At 44.6% G+C, this 12,776-nt stretch overlaps 1 protein-coding gene across 31 annotated transcripts in view; it reads right to left on the bottom strand.

The window, feature by feature from the left end:
* Positions 1–574: 574 nt before the first annotated feature.
* LOC119445208 (polyhomeotic-proximal chromatin protein-like) overlaps positions 575–12,776 on the bottom strand; it is a 199,065-nt gene continuing 186,863 nt past the window's right edge. For 14 of the 31 annotated variants that reach the window (XM_049664290.1, XM_049664274.1, XM_049664280.1 and 11 more), the window contains 7 exons: positions 11,178–12,511; positions 9,867–10,091; positions 9,010–9,109; positions 7,465–7,695; positions 5,054–5,142; positions 3,509–3,934; positions 575–2,226 (listed from right to left, as the gene is read on the bottom strand). In XM_049664290.1, the coding sequence (XP_049520247.1) occupies positions 2,032–2,226; positions 3,509–3,934; positions 5,054–5,142; positions 7,465–7,695; positions 9,010–9,109; positions 9,867–10,091; positions 11,178–12,511 (2,600 nt within the window). In that variant the 3' untranslated portion in view covers positions 575–2,031. The remainder of the gene's footprint in view (positions 2,227–3,508; positions 3,935–5,053; positions 5,143–7,464; positions 7,696–9,009; positions 9,110–9,866; positions 10,092–11,177; positions 12,512–12,776) is intronic. The other 17 variants (XM_049664275.1, XM_049664276.1, XM_049664277.1 and 14 more) reach the window with 17 other exon arrangements.

Genomic DNA, 12,776 nt, shown 5'->3' with positions numbered 1-12,776 from the left:
AATAACCAACTAGTCCAGTCAGCCACCTTAATAAGCAACACAGAACTGATTCTGGACGCACTAATTCTTGTGTGCTATCAATGTTCGGTTTTGTTCTTTTCAATATATTTCAATTTTCTGCATGTTTCTACATTTGGTGTGTGGCATTTCTGCTGGTAGTTTGCACTTTTGTATCAGTTGTATTGTCTTTGTGTAGGTTCCTTGCAGCAATACTTTTTTTTCTTTCAAGGTACAGGGTGAATGCTCATCCCAGTTCCTGGTAGGCTGAGGTAAACTACGTAACTTCTTTAGACCTTTTTTTCAATGATTAGCAGGCCCGAACAATCGTATCAATCCTATTATAATTGAGCATAATCAAATACTTTGAGAAATCAAACACACTTGTAGCAGCATACCTTGATTTGATACAAATGCATTCAATTCACATTCCAAATTTGTTAATACTTAAAGTTTCTCATGACCCAAAATTACTTTCCAAGTTTTCAAGCCAATTCTAGCACATGTGTCAACAGGTCTCGCCAAGAAAAAGCAACCAACTTCCTGACATCAGGTAGTGGTTGTTGGAGAATGCCTATAGGAGAGGATACAGCCTTTTTATTAACATCTGGGCAAGTACTTTAAGTATAATTACACAGTGGCTCTTCCAGCGTGACAAATAAATATGAAATATTTGATTTTATAAGTATGAATCTCAGAACTGCAGCTGCCACATTGCAAGCTGCAGAAACAAACAAAACGGAACATGCAAGAACATTCATTCTGCTTTCCTACATGAAAGATACTTACAAAGAAAGCATACACAACCAAATTAACAGATGTTCAGGGTACACGCATCATATGTTCCAAGGCATCACGGAATACAGAGATTGCCTCACCAGTTCTGAAGAAAAATATCCAGATCGGTATCTTACACAAACTGACGTCACCACTAAATGTGTTCTCTTACACTCAAGCAGGCACGCACACTTACGCACATCACTAGAAAAACTAACCGGAGGACTTTCTTGCAATGGGCACGATAAACTTTGTACATGAGATGCTCACTGCCAGGCATGGTAGCTTCACTCCTCCAGCTATGATGAGATTTACAATTTGCTCTTGCCACGAATCAAGCAGTGAGCTTAATAACTAACACTTCGCCACCTTTCACGCAAACTCACATAAATGAATAGGGTCTATCTTTCAACTCTGAACCAGGATGTACAATAATTTTTATGCGGGCCAACAATAAATTAAACGTAAACAAACATTCACCCACATTGCAGCTGTGCACTACAGGAACTCTACAAGGTGTAGGGAATGTCATCTAAGAATTCACACACTCACAACAGTAGAGGCAGAAAGATGCTGTAAGAAATGGGAAGTGCAGTCCACACATGTCCTTGCACACGATAAGCAATAGGTGAATCCTGTCGGTTTGCACAGTGTCCTGGCTCGTCAAGCTGTACATGTTTCAGCCTCCTTTTTTTTTATGTGATCTTAATCCACAGATATCATGTGGAGATGATCAAGTGTAGCTTCATATGGATAACGTCCAGTAAGAACATGCTTCTTTCTGAGTGAGTTACTAGAAGAAAACCTTAAAACAACACACTCAAGCCTGCTTTGAAGGAACAGGAGTGTCCATACACGGTGTCCCAGGACACAACGCACAGCTTGAAAAAGTTCTGTCGATGAAAAGCTGATGCGAGGATGAACTTGCCCTCTTGCGTTTCTCGCACCAAAGTCCACAAAGCACAACCAACACAGCGCAAAGTCGCCACCTCAAAGTTTGGTCACACTCGTTTGCAGTGTCTCATTAGGGGATCCACTTCACATTTTCCACAAAATCACAGAATCAACCTACACACACACTACAGTGATCACACACATAGCTGACTACACTTACTGATGCTCACTCAAATCAACTGAAATGACTCCACACGGCACAGTTTGGTTTTTGAGAGCTTGTCTTGAGCAGAAGGAGGAAAAAAATATATATAATACAGTCCGAACACAAGCGGTGTGAGAGGCTGTCTGAATGTGCGTGCGCTACTGTTCCTCTCGCAAGGCGTTGATCTTGGCACATATCTTGAGAGCTGGGCCAAGCTTGATGTTCATGGCTGTCATCAAGTGATCTTCCTTGAGCAGAAGCAATGCCTGACCATCAATTTCCTGGGAGCGGAATTCATCTGCATAATCAGTGCAACCTGGAAGCTCTTGAATGTAGTCAGCAACCTCTTGTACCTGGAAGTATTGCAAATAGGAACTTTCATAAATTTTAAATGAAAGCTAATGCCACATTCCCACAGTGCCGTGTTGCCTAATTACATGGTAGCCACCAACTGCACTTGCCATTCAATACAAGCTGTCTGCTGTTTTAGCACTAAGCACTGCAACCATGTTTTAGGCACTGTGAGTACTGCAGCAGAAGGCAAACTTGAGTTCTTAAAGGGGTTTACTATGAACAAGATATATAGTAAAAGTTATCAAATGATCAAAACGCAGTGTGTTCTGCTTTCAAGAATCAGGAATGACAAAGTGCAGAAAGTTGGACAATCAAAAAGCCTGTGCATCACTTATTGGCAAATGAGATAAGCATAATCTAATCCGAGCAGAAACTGCACAAATGAACAGGACGCAAGAAAGGGTCAGGCAACGACGTCCCTTTCTTACATCGCTGTTCTCTTGATGCTGTTTCTGCTCAAGTTGTGAACCAACCAGCCGAATAGAATACCCTTCTTTACATAATCTAAATTGGCACAAGGACTGATCATCGACTAACTGATTGATTGACTGATTAACTGACTAAGCCATAGGGCCAAACGTCACAAAGCAACACTGGGCCTATGAGGAATGCCGTAGTGAAGGACTCCAGATTAATTTTGACTGCCTGAGGTTTTCTAACGCGTGCGTAAATCTAAGCACATGAGCATTTTTGCTTTTCAGCCAATTAAAAATGCAAAAAATTGGACCTGTGACTACACACTCGGCAGCAGAACGTCATAGCCATCATGGTGCATCATCACAGAATTTGTTGTTTGCAGCCATGCAATTCCAACCCTCTATGCTCTGTACTCGATGAGCCAGATCACAAGGTGCTATGAGCAATAAGTTTTAAAGCTAGTGGAACATATATTTTGTCATCTGTTCTACTCTACTCCCTAAAAGTCTGGAGACATTAACTTTGTCTTTTAAATGCAAAAAACGTAACCAAATTCGGTGAAATCATTATTTAACATATTTATGAGCATAAATATTAGGAAAAAAAAAAAGAATTTGATGCACTTTGGAAGGATCTCTGGGACACATCGGGTGAAAATGCCCAGCAATCAAAGGGTTAATGGGCACCCAAATCTAGGTAGTACATAGGCGCACTTGCAATACATGCACTTGCACTGCAGCAACTGGCATTCGAACTTGCCACCATGTACTCAGTGGCATTTGCACTGTTATTTCAATATGTCCACATGTCACAAACTTGTCAACTTTCCCTACTACAAGGCACTGGCAATGCACATGTGCTCACCGTCCAACTTCTTGGGTTCTTGCTTGGCAGGACTGGTGCTGCCTCTGGTGCATCCACTTCCATCTCCACGGGTGGGGCAGGCACGGGCGACTCAACCGAGCTCTCAGGCCTTAGCAACTGCTCGGGCACCGAGGCACTGGCAGCTGTCTCCATGGGCGTGCTGGCGTCTTCTTTGGCTGGCTCAACACTGTCCATGCTGACGTCTTTGTTTTGAGCCTGCTGCTGCTGCTGCTGTTGTGGCTGTGGCTGCGGTTGCTGCTGTAGCTGGGGAACATCCTCTTTCTTCTGCTGCTGCTGTTGCTGTTGTTGTTGCTGTTGTTGCTGTTGTTGTTGCTGCTGCTGTTGCTGCTGCTGTTGCTGCTGCTGTTGCTGCTGCTGTTGCTGCTGCTGTTGCTGCTGCTGTTGCTGCTGCTGTTGCTGCTGTTGCTGAGAGGTATGAAAAGACAGAAATAAAAGGAAATAAATCAGTCAAAATTAGGTAATGACATAGCTGTGTGCACAGGCTAACAAGGCCAAGACACCTCCCTTAAGTCTTTTTGCATCGTGCCATTTTGTGACAAGATGTGTTTCAAGTGGCTATAGGGGCAGTGTTCTCGGCTGTTCAGTTTTGGGGATACAAACATTTCCACAATATTTCATGCAACTGGCAGGTGACGCGTTGGCGTCAATGGTTAAAGCATTCTTCTGGCACTGTGCCAAGCACATTGTCTTACCGCAATGCCAAGACCACTGTCACTCATGGACACCAGAGCCCAGTGGAAGTCACGCCAAATCTCACAAAAGTGATCATATCCCCCAAAAGTCAATGACCAAGAATAGAATACTGCCCCAGCAATAGCAAAAGGTTTGTTGCACATGTATCATTTAAGTGCATCTACTGATAAAGCAACCGCCAAACTTTACATTCGCAGGTATGCACTATCACTGGCACATCAACACATACATCGCACACTGCTGCTTTGTTGCCATTGGTAGTCAAACACACTGCCACTGTGAAATAGTCGGGATCTGTGGCAGAACGCATTGGAGTTCTATTTAATATGTTTGCACACTGTGCAAGAATTCAGTACAAGAAATTCAACTGAAACAGCAATGCATTTGACGGCACACTCTGAGTCAGTATTTCTCGAAACTGGTGTGGGGTACAAAGTTTCTAGCAAAGGTTATGCTTTAAGTACAGCATGTCTTTAATTGTGCAACTATTTAATTTGCCCCCAGAGTCATTATTTTAAAAGATAATAATTTAAATTTGTTAATAATCATATTGGCAGCAATCATCGTGCAAATCGTGATGTCCGCTACTACTATACAGCTTGGTCACTAAAGTAAACCATTTTATCTCGAATCTCCTGTTTTAAACTAACACAGGCGGTCATTCCTGGCACATGCGGCATGTTAATCAGTTTCATATACTGCTGCTACTGCTCTCTGGACTAGTCATTCTTACACCCTATCCCAGCTAGGAGCACAGATTAAATGTACCTGAAACTACACCACAAAGCCATGCAATGAGACAAGGGAAAGAAGGACATCAGTATTACTCACCCATTTTTCAGATGAGAACTCGTTGAAGTTATTTCCTTGAACTTTTCGCCAGTTCTTCCTTCCCATTTTCTTCTTTTTAGTTACTTTGCCTGCATTAAATGAAAATGTACCGTTTAAGAAGAGACTAATACAAAACATTCAGTCTACTGCTTACAAATAATATGACTGCCTGATACTGAATGGGAAGGCAAAACACAAGTGTTAAACAAGATAAGGTCACCAGTCTTGCAAGGAATGCAACTGCACTTCATATTTAATAAGGTTATCAATCAATAGGGTTGCCAGTAGTCCTAAACTTCGTGGGATTGTCCTGAATTTTGTGATGAAGTCTCAATTCTGTCACATTCAAGCCTGTTGAGACTTGGAGCCTTAGCCCTGTATTTTTGAACACTCCTCGACTCAACTGATGATGATGATGATGATGATTTATTGGCATCCCCTTTTAAACGGGGCGGTGACTATTTCCTAGCCTGCTTCATTTAATCAGGTATGCTGTACGTGTTTTTCATTCTGGCATTTTTGTATACATCTCCTTACCCCCGTATTCAGAGATGCATCTTAAGTTGAAGCCCATGCTTGACTTGATCTGCATGAACGTGCCCACAACGCTCAGTGCGTTTCCTCCGGCGCATTCCCTGACAGGCGTCATTTAAATCAAGTCAAGCATGGGCTTCAACTTAAGATGCATTTCTGAATATGGGGGTAAATATTTTTTTCCCCCCTCAAAACGTCTCAATCTACCGTATACCGCTACCTATGCCTGTAATGGATCCAGTCGTCACAATCTCTTTCCTGCTCTTTTCCCACCAATGTCTCTTGCTTATTTCCACTGCTGACTAGTTGATGCTTCCATCCACTTCAAATCAAGCACTTCTGGAAGGTGTACGGTATATCTATTGGTCTCACTGGGCGAATACCTTCGCATTATCTTAGGAGGTGCTGAGTGTTCTCCGGATTTATTCTGCAGCATACACATGCCTCATGTTGTGAATATTTGCTTCGGTATGTTTTTGTCCTCAGGCAACCAGCTCGAGTCTCAAACAGCAAGACACTGCCCTTTGTTTTATCATACAGATTTTCCCTTCTAACTTCTTTCTTCCCATTCTTGTAAATCTCCATGGTCTTTTTTGTTTACATTCTTTGCATCCAAGAAAGTAGATGGAGGCGCCACCCCTCAGAAGAAGTGGTCACTGCTCTTCGTGATCATCCATGGAAATTCACGAGAAGTGGAGCGTCTTCATCAGTTGAGAGGTGGCGCTGTGTTCAATTCGGTGTAGTGGAAGAACAGCTTCAAGTCTAGGAACGTTTGAGAATGCCGGCGTCAGCCTCCCCCGGCAGGCATGGCTCTGCCGCATGCATATTTGACAACTTGTGGCACGGGACTTTACCAGGAACTCCTCAACTTCATAGTGACTGCTCTTTCTGTTTATGCAAACCACATTCCAGCAAAACTGTATTCACCATCATGAAAAGCTGGTCAAGAGATTAATTAAATACCCATGGAAATTAAAGTCAAGATGGACTACTCTATACATTGTGACTAATTAAATCATCATGAAGAAGTATAATAGAACGCAGTATTACAGGCAGGAATAGCAAACAGCCTCCCTCCAGCCCCTTCCTCCTTCCTGACTGCAAAGAACTGGCTGGCCCAGTCACCACAGGCTATGTTTTGGACATTTCGAGCATAAAGTCTACTCAACTAGAACCACGCAGAACCTCACAAACGGTATCCAGGTATGCTGTCTTGTCCAGTCTATAGTTTATTTAGAAACTGGCTGACGTGCTTCGACTGTGACAATATGTTTATGCACTGGACTGATGACCCGGTAGGCTCGGTGCCAACCACCACAGAAGGGAAATTAAACTTTATTACATTTTTTTTTCTTTTTTTCAAACTGCCTACAATTCACACAAAATATTTTTCTTGCTGAACTACACTGTAGCAGTGGCACTGAACATTAAAAACATTTAGAGTGTCCAATAAACATTATGAAATTTCTGTGAAGAGCGAGGTATCTACTACCCTTGTACTTACTTGAAACATGCCCCACAAACTCACATCAGAACACACTGGTGCTGGCCAGGTGTAGCACCTTCAGCAAAGTAAGTATCTTACAGGCTACTCGCGACTTTAGTTCTCACTAAATGGCCACAGCACATGCAGTACAATATGAACTTAAGGGGAACATCAACTTAGTATTTAAATTCTGATTATAGCTTAGGTAAGGTAATAAGGCTTGCCAATTGGAGTTTCCTTTCATGATACTGATGATAGTCTGTCCAATAAAATAGGAGAAATCCAGAAGTAAATATTGCTTAAGTTCTAAGCCAGTACACCTTCAGCTTAAGTCATGCAAAAGCAGTGCACAAAGCCCGCAGGTGCGGAGGAGGGAGGGTGGTGGCCTCACCTGGGAGCTCGTCCTCATTTTCAGGCTCCGAGGTGAAGGCAAATATGCCGAGCCGCTCAGAGCATGCCAAGTTATAGCGCTTGACACACGATGACGAGCAAAAGCGCTTGGACTTTCTGAACTTTGACTTTGTGCCTAGCTTGCCGCACATCTCACACTTGGCCAATTCCACCCGGTCCGGCCCAGCAGCCACGACCTTTGAAGGAGGAGGCTCAGCCTCTGAAGGAGGAACTGCACGGGCCAGTGGAGAGGGAGGGCCAAGGAATGAGGGAGAGGAGGATAAAGAGAGAGAGAGAGAGAACATGCACCAGTTTGCATTTGAGCAAGCAAGCAAAGCAGGTGACGGGAATGTGAGAAGAAGTGAGGTGCTAAAGGCTGTAGTAGTAGGCAGTTTGCGAGACAAGCAAGAACCAAAGGCCATGTACCATGGAACAACCACTTTCGGGGATGCTACTGTTTTCGCTGAGGTGATGACTGAAGTGATGCAATCAAACATGACTGAACAAATTTGTGAGTGGGTACACTCACAAACTCCGTGAATGGAGTTTTATTGTGCATAGGTGCAGGTAGAGGAATGGTGCACTTTTTCACCAGCTGCCTTTTACGCATCACATGCCTGTGATCAACTATGGCAAAACAGGCAAACCTCATACTGGAGCTATTGTTTCGAAAGGAGGATTGACATTGTCAGGGCAAGTCCCTTTTGCCAAGTTCCCTTGTAAGAACGTTGGCTCCAGACTGAGGCTTTCCTGTTAGCCAATATGTTAGCCAATATTGATCACTTTGTCTCCGTCTTTGTGTTAACCCTTTGTCTTGTATGGAGTTTTAGATGTTTTTTGTGTGCCGGTGTTATCCTTTCAGGCTGAAAAAGTTTATGAATCAGTTTTTGGGAGGAGGTCTTCTACTCAAGTAAAAGCGTCGCACATTTTTTGTGAAAGATGTTTCAGAGACAAATGTTGCAGCTGTTATGCTTGCCTATGAGGTAGTTGAACGATCTACGATATGTTGCAGAATATGGAAAAAAGGAATTATATTATTGAAAGTGGTCATTCCAGGTCACAGCCCTACTTCCAACACAAAAAAAAGTGAGAGCAGTGAGCCGGCGCTACCAGAAGCATGAAAAGAAAGTGCTGCTAGTGAAGTGCAAGAGACGTACTTGGCAGAGGAGGCCTGAAGTGGCATTAAGTTCCCAATTTTCTTTTGGGGTAAAGATTTTAGAATCAAGCCTGGCATAGGCCTCTTTAAGGCAGGCATGTATGCGAGAGCATGCTGCTACACTATATAATATAATGAAACGAGTTTTCAGATGCACTGCTTTAGGAGCAATAAATGCAGAAAGCACAGCTCACTGAAATTGTGCACGAGTTATAAGGAACCATCTGTGAAGGTTACACAGGATCAGAAAAGCGAGAGATACTTTCTAACAGAGTGCGACTTGTCCTCTCCACACATGACGAGATTAAATGAATCTATGGCCCATACTAGACAGTGAGAAAAGTATTGCTATGCATAATCTGAGGAGTGCCGAAAATCAAACAGGCATACCTTGAGCAATGTGTTGAATTTCATCACTCCCTGCCTTTCCATTCGTCTCCACAGAGGGCTTTGGCGATTCAGTTTCAGCAATGAGGGATGAGCGGCTGACCTATGTGTAGGAAATGGCACACGAATGTGTAGAAATTTCCAGCACTGTACAACAAGAAAATTGTTTAATGGGCACTTAATCACTTCTTTGAAAGCACGAAGACTGCAATGCAAAGCAGCAGCCACGAACATTCCATTGCAATCCCGGAACAGTGCCATTCAGCATCGAAAAGCGGGTATACTCCTATTGAACACATTGCAACTATGATAGCAGCATCATTGTCACATGATGTCGACTCAACATGCTCACGTGGGGCTGCACGGCTCCGAAAATAATAAAAAATATGTTCCACATAATTGAAGCTTAATAATCTAGTTCAGCCGTTTCAGACAGCTATAACACCTTGTGCTATATGGTCTTGTAAGCAGCATTAACAAAAAGACGTAATCTAAAGCAACGCACACATTGAGCACATTCCTTGCTTTTAATAAGCAGATGTGTTACTACAGACCATTACTATATAAGAGAGAAATGCTCCTGCGGCGATGCTGTGAAGAGTATCACATTTGTCGCCGTCAATGGCAATGAGAAAACGCTAGAAACAGTTCGGCCACCAAAGACACCGTGCAAAGAATCATTTCAGCCCTATCAAGGTCCTTAAAAGGAAGGACCTAAAATCTGAAGCTATACAGCAGCCAAACAAACAGTAGCAGCGGCGCAGCTTCTAACCATTAGCCAATATTTATGGCTCACAATCATTACATTTACCTGCGTACAAGAAAAATAATTAAAGAGAAGCACATGGATGAGTTCTCACCGGAAATGGCTCAGGTCCCTCTTGGATGATGTACCCTTCTATGACATGTGTTAAGACATTAGGCTTGACCACCGGTTTTTGGGAGATTTGGCGAACAGGCTCTGATGCCGTCAACATGGTCATCTGAGGCGTCACCGCACCACCATTGGTCATGGCTTCAGGCTTCTGGCCCGACTCGCCGCCTTGCTTGTCATAAGGCATGGCTGCTTCTGGGGGAGCAGAAACCTGCAAGCCAATGGAATGTGTCACTGGAAGTTGGGTCTCTTGCTGCAAAAGATGGCAATTACTGTACTTACTCAATTCTAATTTGCACCCTATTTTTACGGACAGAAAAGAAAAATGCGATGCCCTCGATTGTAGCACCCACCACGATTTTCATACCTCAAGGAATTATAAATGCAATACTCTGGAATGTTCCCTCCCCAGTTTTTTTTTTTAATGGTAAAAGAGGGCGCAATAGTGATTTGCTCTCACCTAAACAAAGAAAACTGCATACAATCCACGGTGGACCAGGTATCACTCATCGTCGGTGTCAAAGCATCTCATCTTTAGTGCCATCTATGGCACTTAAGATGCAACATTTCCTTAACGCCTTACAGACCATGGCAGCCTCAGGAACTTAAGGAGTCGGCAAAAAGTTACCACAGCTCTCCCACAGCTGCTGCTACATCTGGATTGGACTAAGGAAATTTCTTATGTTGATGAAAATATCTTGTCACTACCATTGTTCTTTTTTTTCCCCTTTTTTTTTCTTTTGCAGATTTTTCAGAAAAAAATGTGTGCATTAGAATACAGTATCATCAGCAACAATCTATTCAGTCCGCTGTAGGACAATGGTCCATTCCAGAAATGTTAAATTACTATTCTCCTATCCTGTGTCAAAACAAACCATTCAATGCCAGCAAACTCCCTGTTCTCATGGCTCCATCCAATATTCTGCCACTTTCAACTACACTTCCCTTCCCTTGGCATTCACCTTTACTTTAGTAGACCAGTGGTTCTCTTTTCGGCGCATCATGTGACCTGCCCAATCCTCCCATTCAGACCTAGAGATTATCTACATGCATTTTATCACTAATCCCACACTGGCATCTTTGAATCTCCTAATGTTATGCCTATCATGTTACATTTCATCACCTGTTATGCAGCATCCCTCAACAAGGCACTTCAACCTGGCTGGTTAATCAGTGTTAATCCACATACTGAGACCTACCCTCGTAAGTACTTTGCTTGAGAAATCCTACCTATGACTGTTTAGCCGCTCCTGGACACTGGTAAAGTCTAGTGCACCAGAAGTGAGAAATAACTTACCTCAACCTTATCTTCGGCTGACCCCTTGACAGCTGTCGGTGGTGGTGCTGCCACTGGAGGAGATGGTACGCCAACAGTTGCCTTCTGCTGAGGTGCAACGGCCACGTGGCTACTAACACTGAGACCTCCGGACACAGCATTGCCAGTCAAATGGTGGTTGGTCATATGAGGTCCCGGCATGTGAGTAGCGGTAATGTGACCTCCCACCGGCGCATGGACCATGGTTGGATGTGAGGTACTCGACGTGTGCGTCACCGATGTAGGCGTCACAGACACGTGGGTCGAAGTCATGTGGCTGACGGCGGTGTGGCACGGACCCGAATGGCTGGTGATTACGTGCGCTGTCGAGCTGGGAAGACTGACATGGATAGAAGGAGAATGGTTGGGCGTCACTGTAAGATTGGCCGTCGGGTGGCTTGGTGACGCCGCATGACTGGTGGGTGTTGCTGCACGGCCCAGAGTCGAGTGGCCTGTGACTGAGTGGCTGGGCGTGCCGTGACTCGCAGTAGGGTGGCTTTGCGTGGAGTGAGAGGGAGCCGAGCTCGGAACAGGAGTATTGGCAGTGGCGGCGTGGCCAGGTGTTCCGTGGTTCACCATGTTTGTGTTCTGAGCCTGCGACTGCTGCTGGTGACTCTGGGACAGGTTGGCCTGCATGGTGGCGGGCTTTGGCTCAATGTTCACCACGGCTGATGTCTTCACTGCGCTTTGAGTGGACGTGCTCTTCATCTCAGGAAGAATACGAGGCTGAATGGGAGTGTGCTGGTGATGGTGGTGGTGATGGTGATGGAGTTGCTGCTGCTGTTGCTGCTGGGGTGGATGTTGTGCAAGTTGCACCTGCTGCTGCTGCACTTGTTGCACCTGCACTTGTACTTGTTGTTGTGCCTGTTGCTGCTGTGCCTGTTGCTGTTGCGCCTGTTGCTGTTGCGCCTGTTGCTGTTGCGCCTGTTGCTGTTGCGCCTGCTGCTGTTGCGCCTGCTGCTGTTGCGCCTGCTGCTGTTGCGCCTGCTGCTGTGCCTGTTGCTGCTGCGCCTGTTGCTGCTGCGCCTGTTGCTGCTGCGCCTGTTGCTGCTGCGCCTGTTGCTGCTGTGCTTGGTGTTGCGCTTGCTGCTGTGCTTGGTGTTGTGCTTGCTGCTGTGCTTGGTGTTGTGCTTGCTGCTGCGCTTGGTGTTGCGCTTGGTGCTGTGCCTGCTGCTGAGCTTGCTGCTGTGCTTGCTGCTGTTGAGCTTGCTGCTGCTGTTGCTGGGCGACTGTTGTCTGATTGGCTGCATCGGCTGCAAACACGAGAAACTGTGTTTGTTGCCAGTTCCAAGGCCAATATGTATTGCAATCGGCTCCTAGGTGAAATCATAGAGAAGAATACCTAAATAAGCTGAACAGTGAGTTATGATGCACATAGCCTACACTCTGTTTCACAGTAATGTGGCACTGGTGTGGAAGCTACGAGTGGAATTGGAATCAGCCAGTCGAATGAGCTTCCCTTAGTGATAACTCCCCCCCCCCAAATTATGCTGTGATGAATGTAACAAACCTACACATTTAAAGGCCAATGAAATTTTGGGCTACGTAAAAAGCAGGGTTTCATATAGCATACATACAAAG

This window comes from Dermacentor silvarum, chromosome 3 (assembly GCF_013339745.2).
Source record: "Dermacentor silvarum isolate Dsil-2018 chromosome 3, BIME_Dsil_1.4, whole genome shotgun sequence".
Taxonomy (NCBI): Eukaryota; Metazoa; Arthropoda; class Arachnida; order Ixodida; family Ixodidae; genus Dermacentor; species Dermacentor silvarum.
This window is presented reverse-complemented; position numbering and strand designations above follow the sequence as displayed.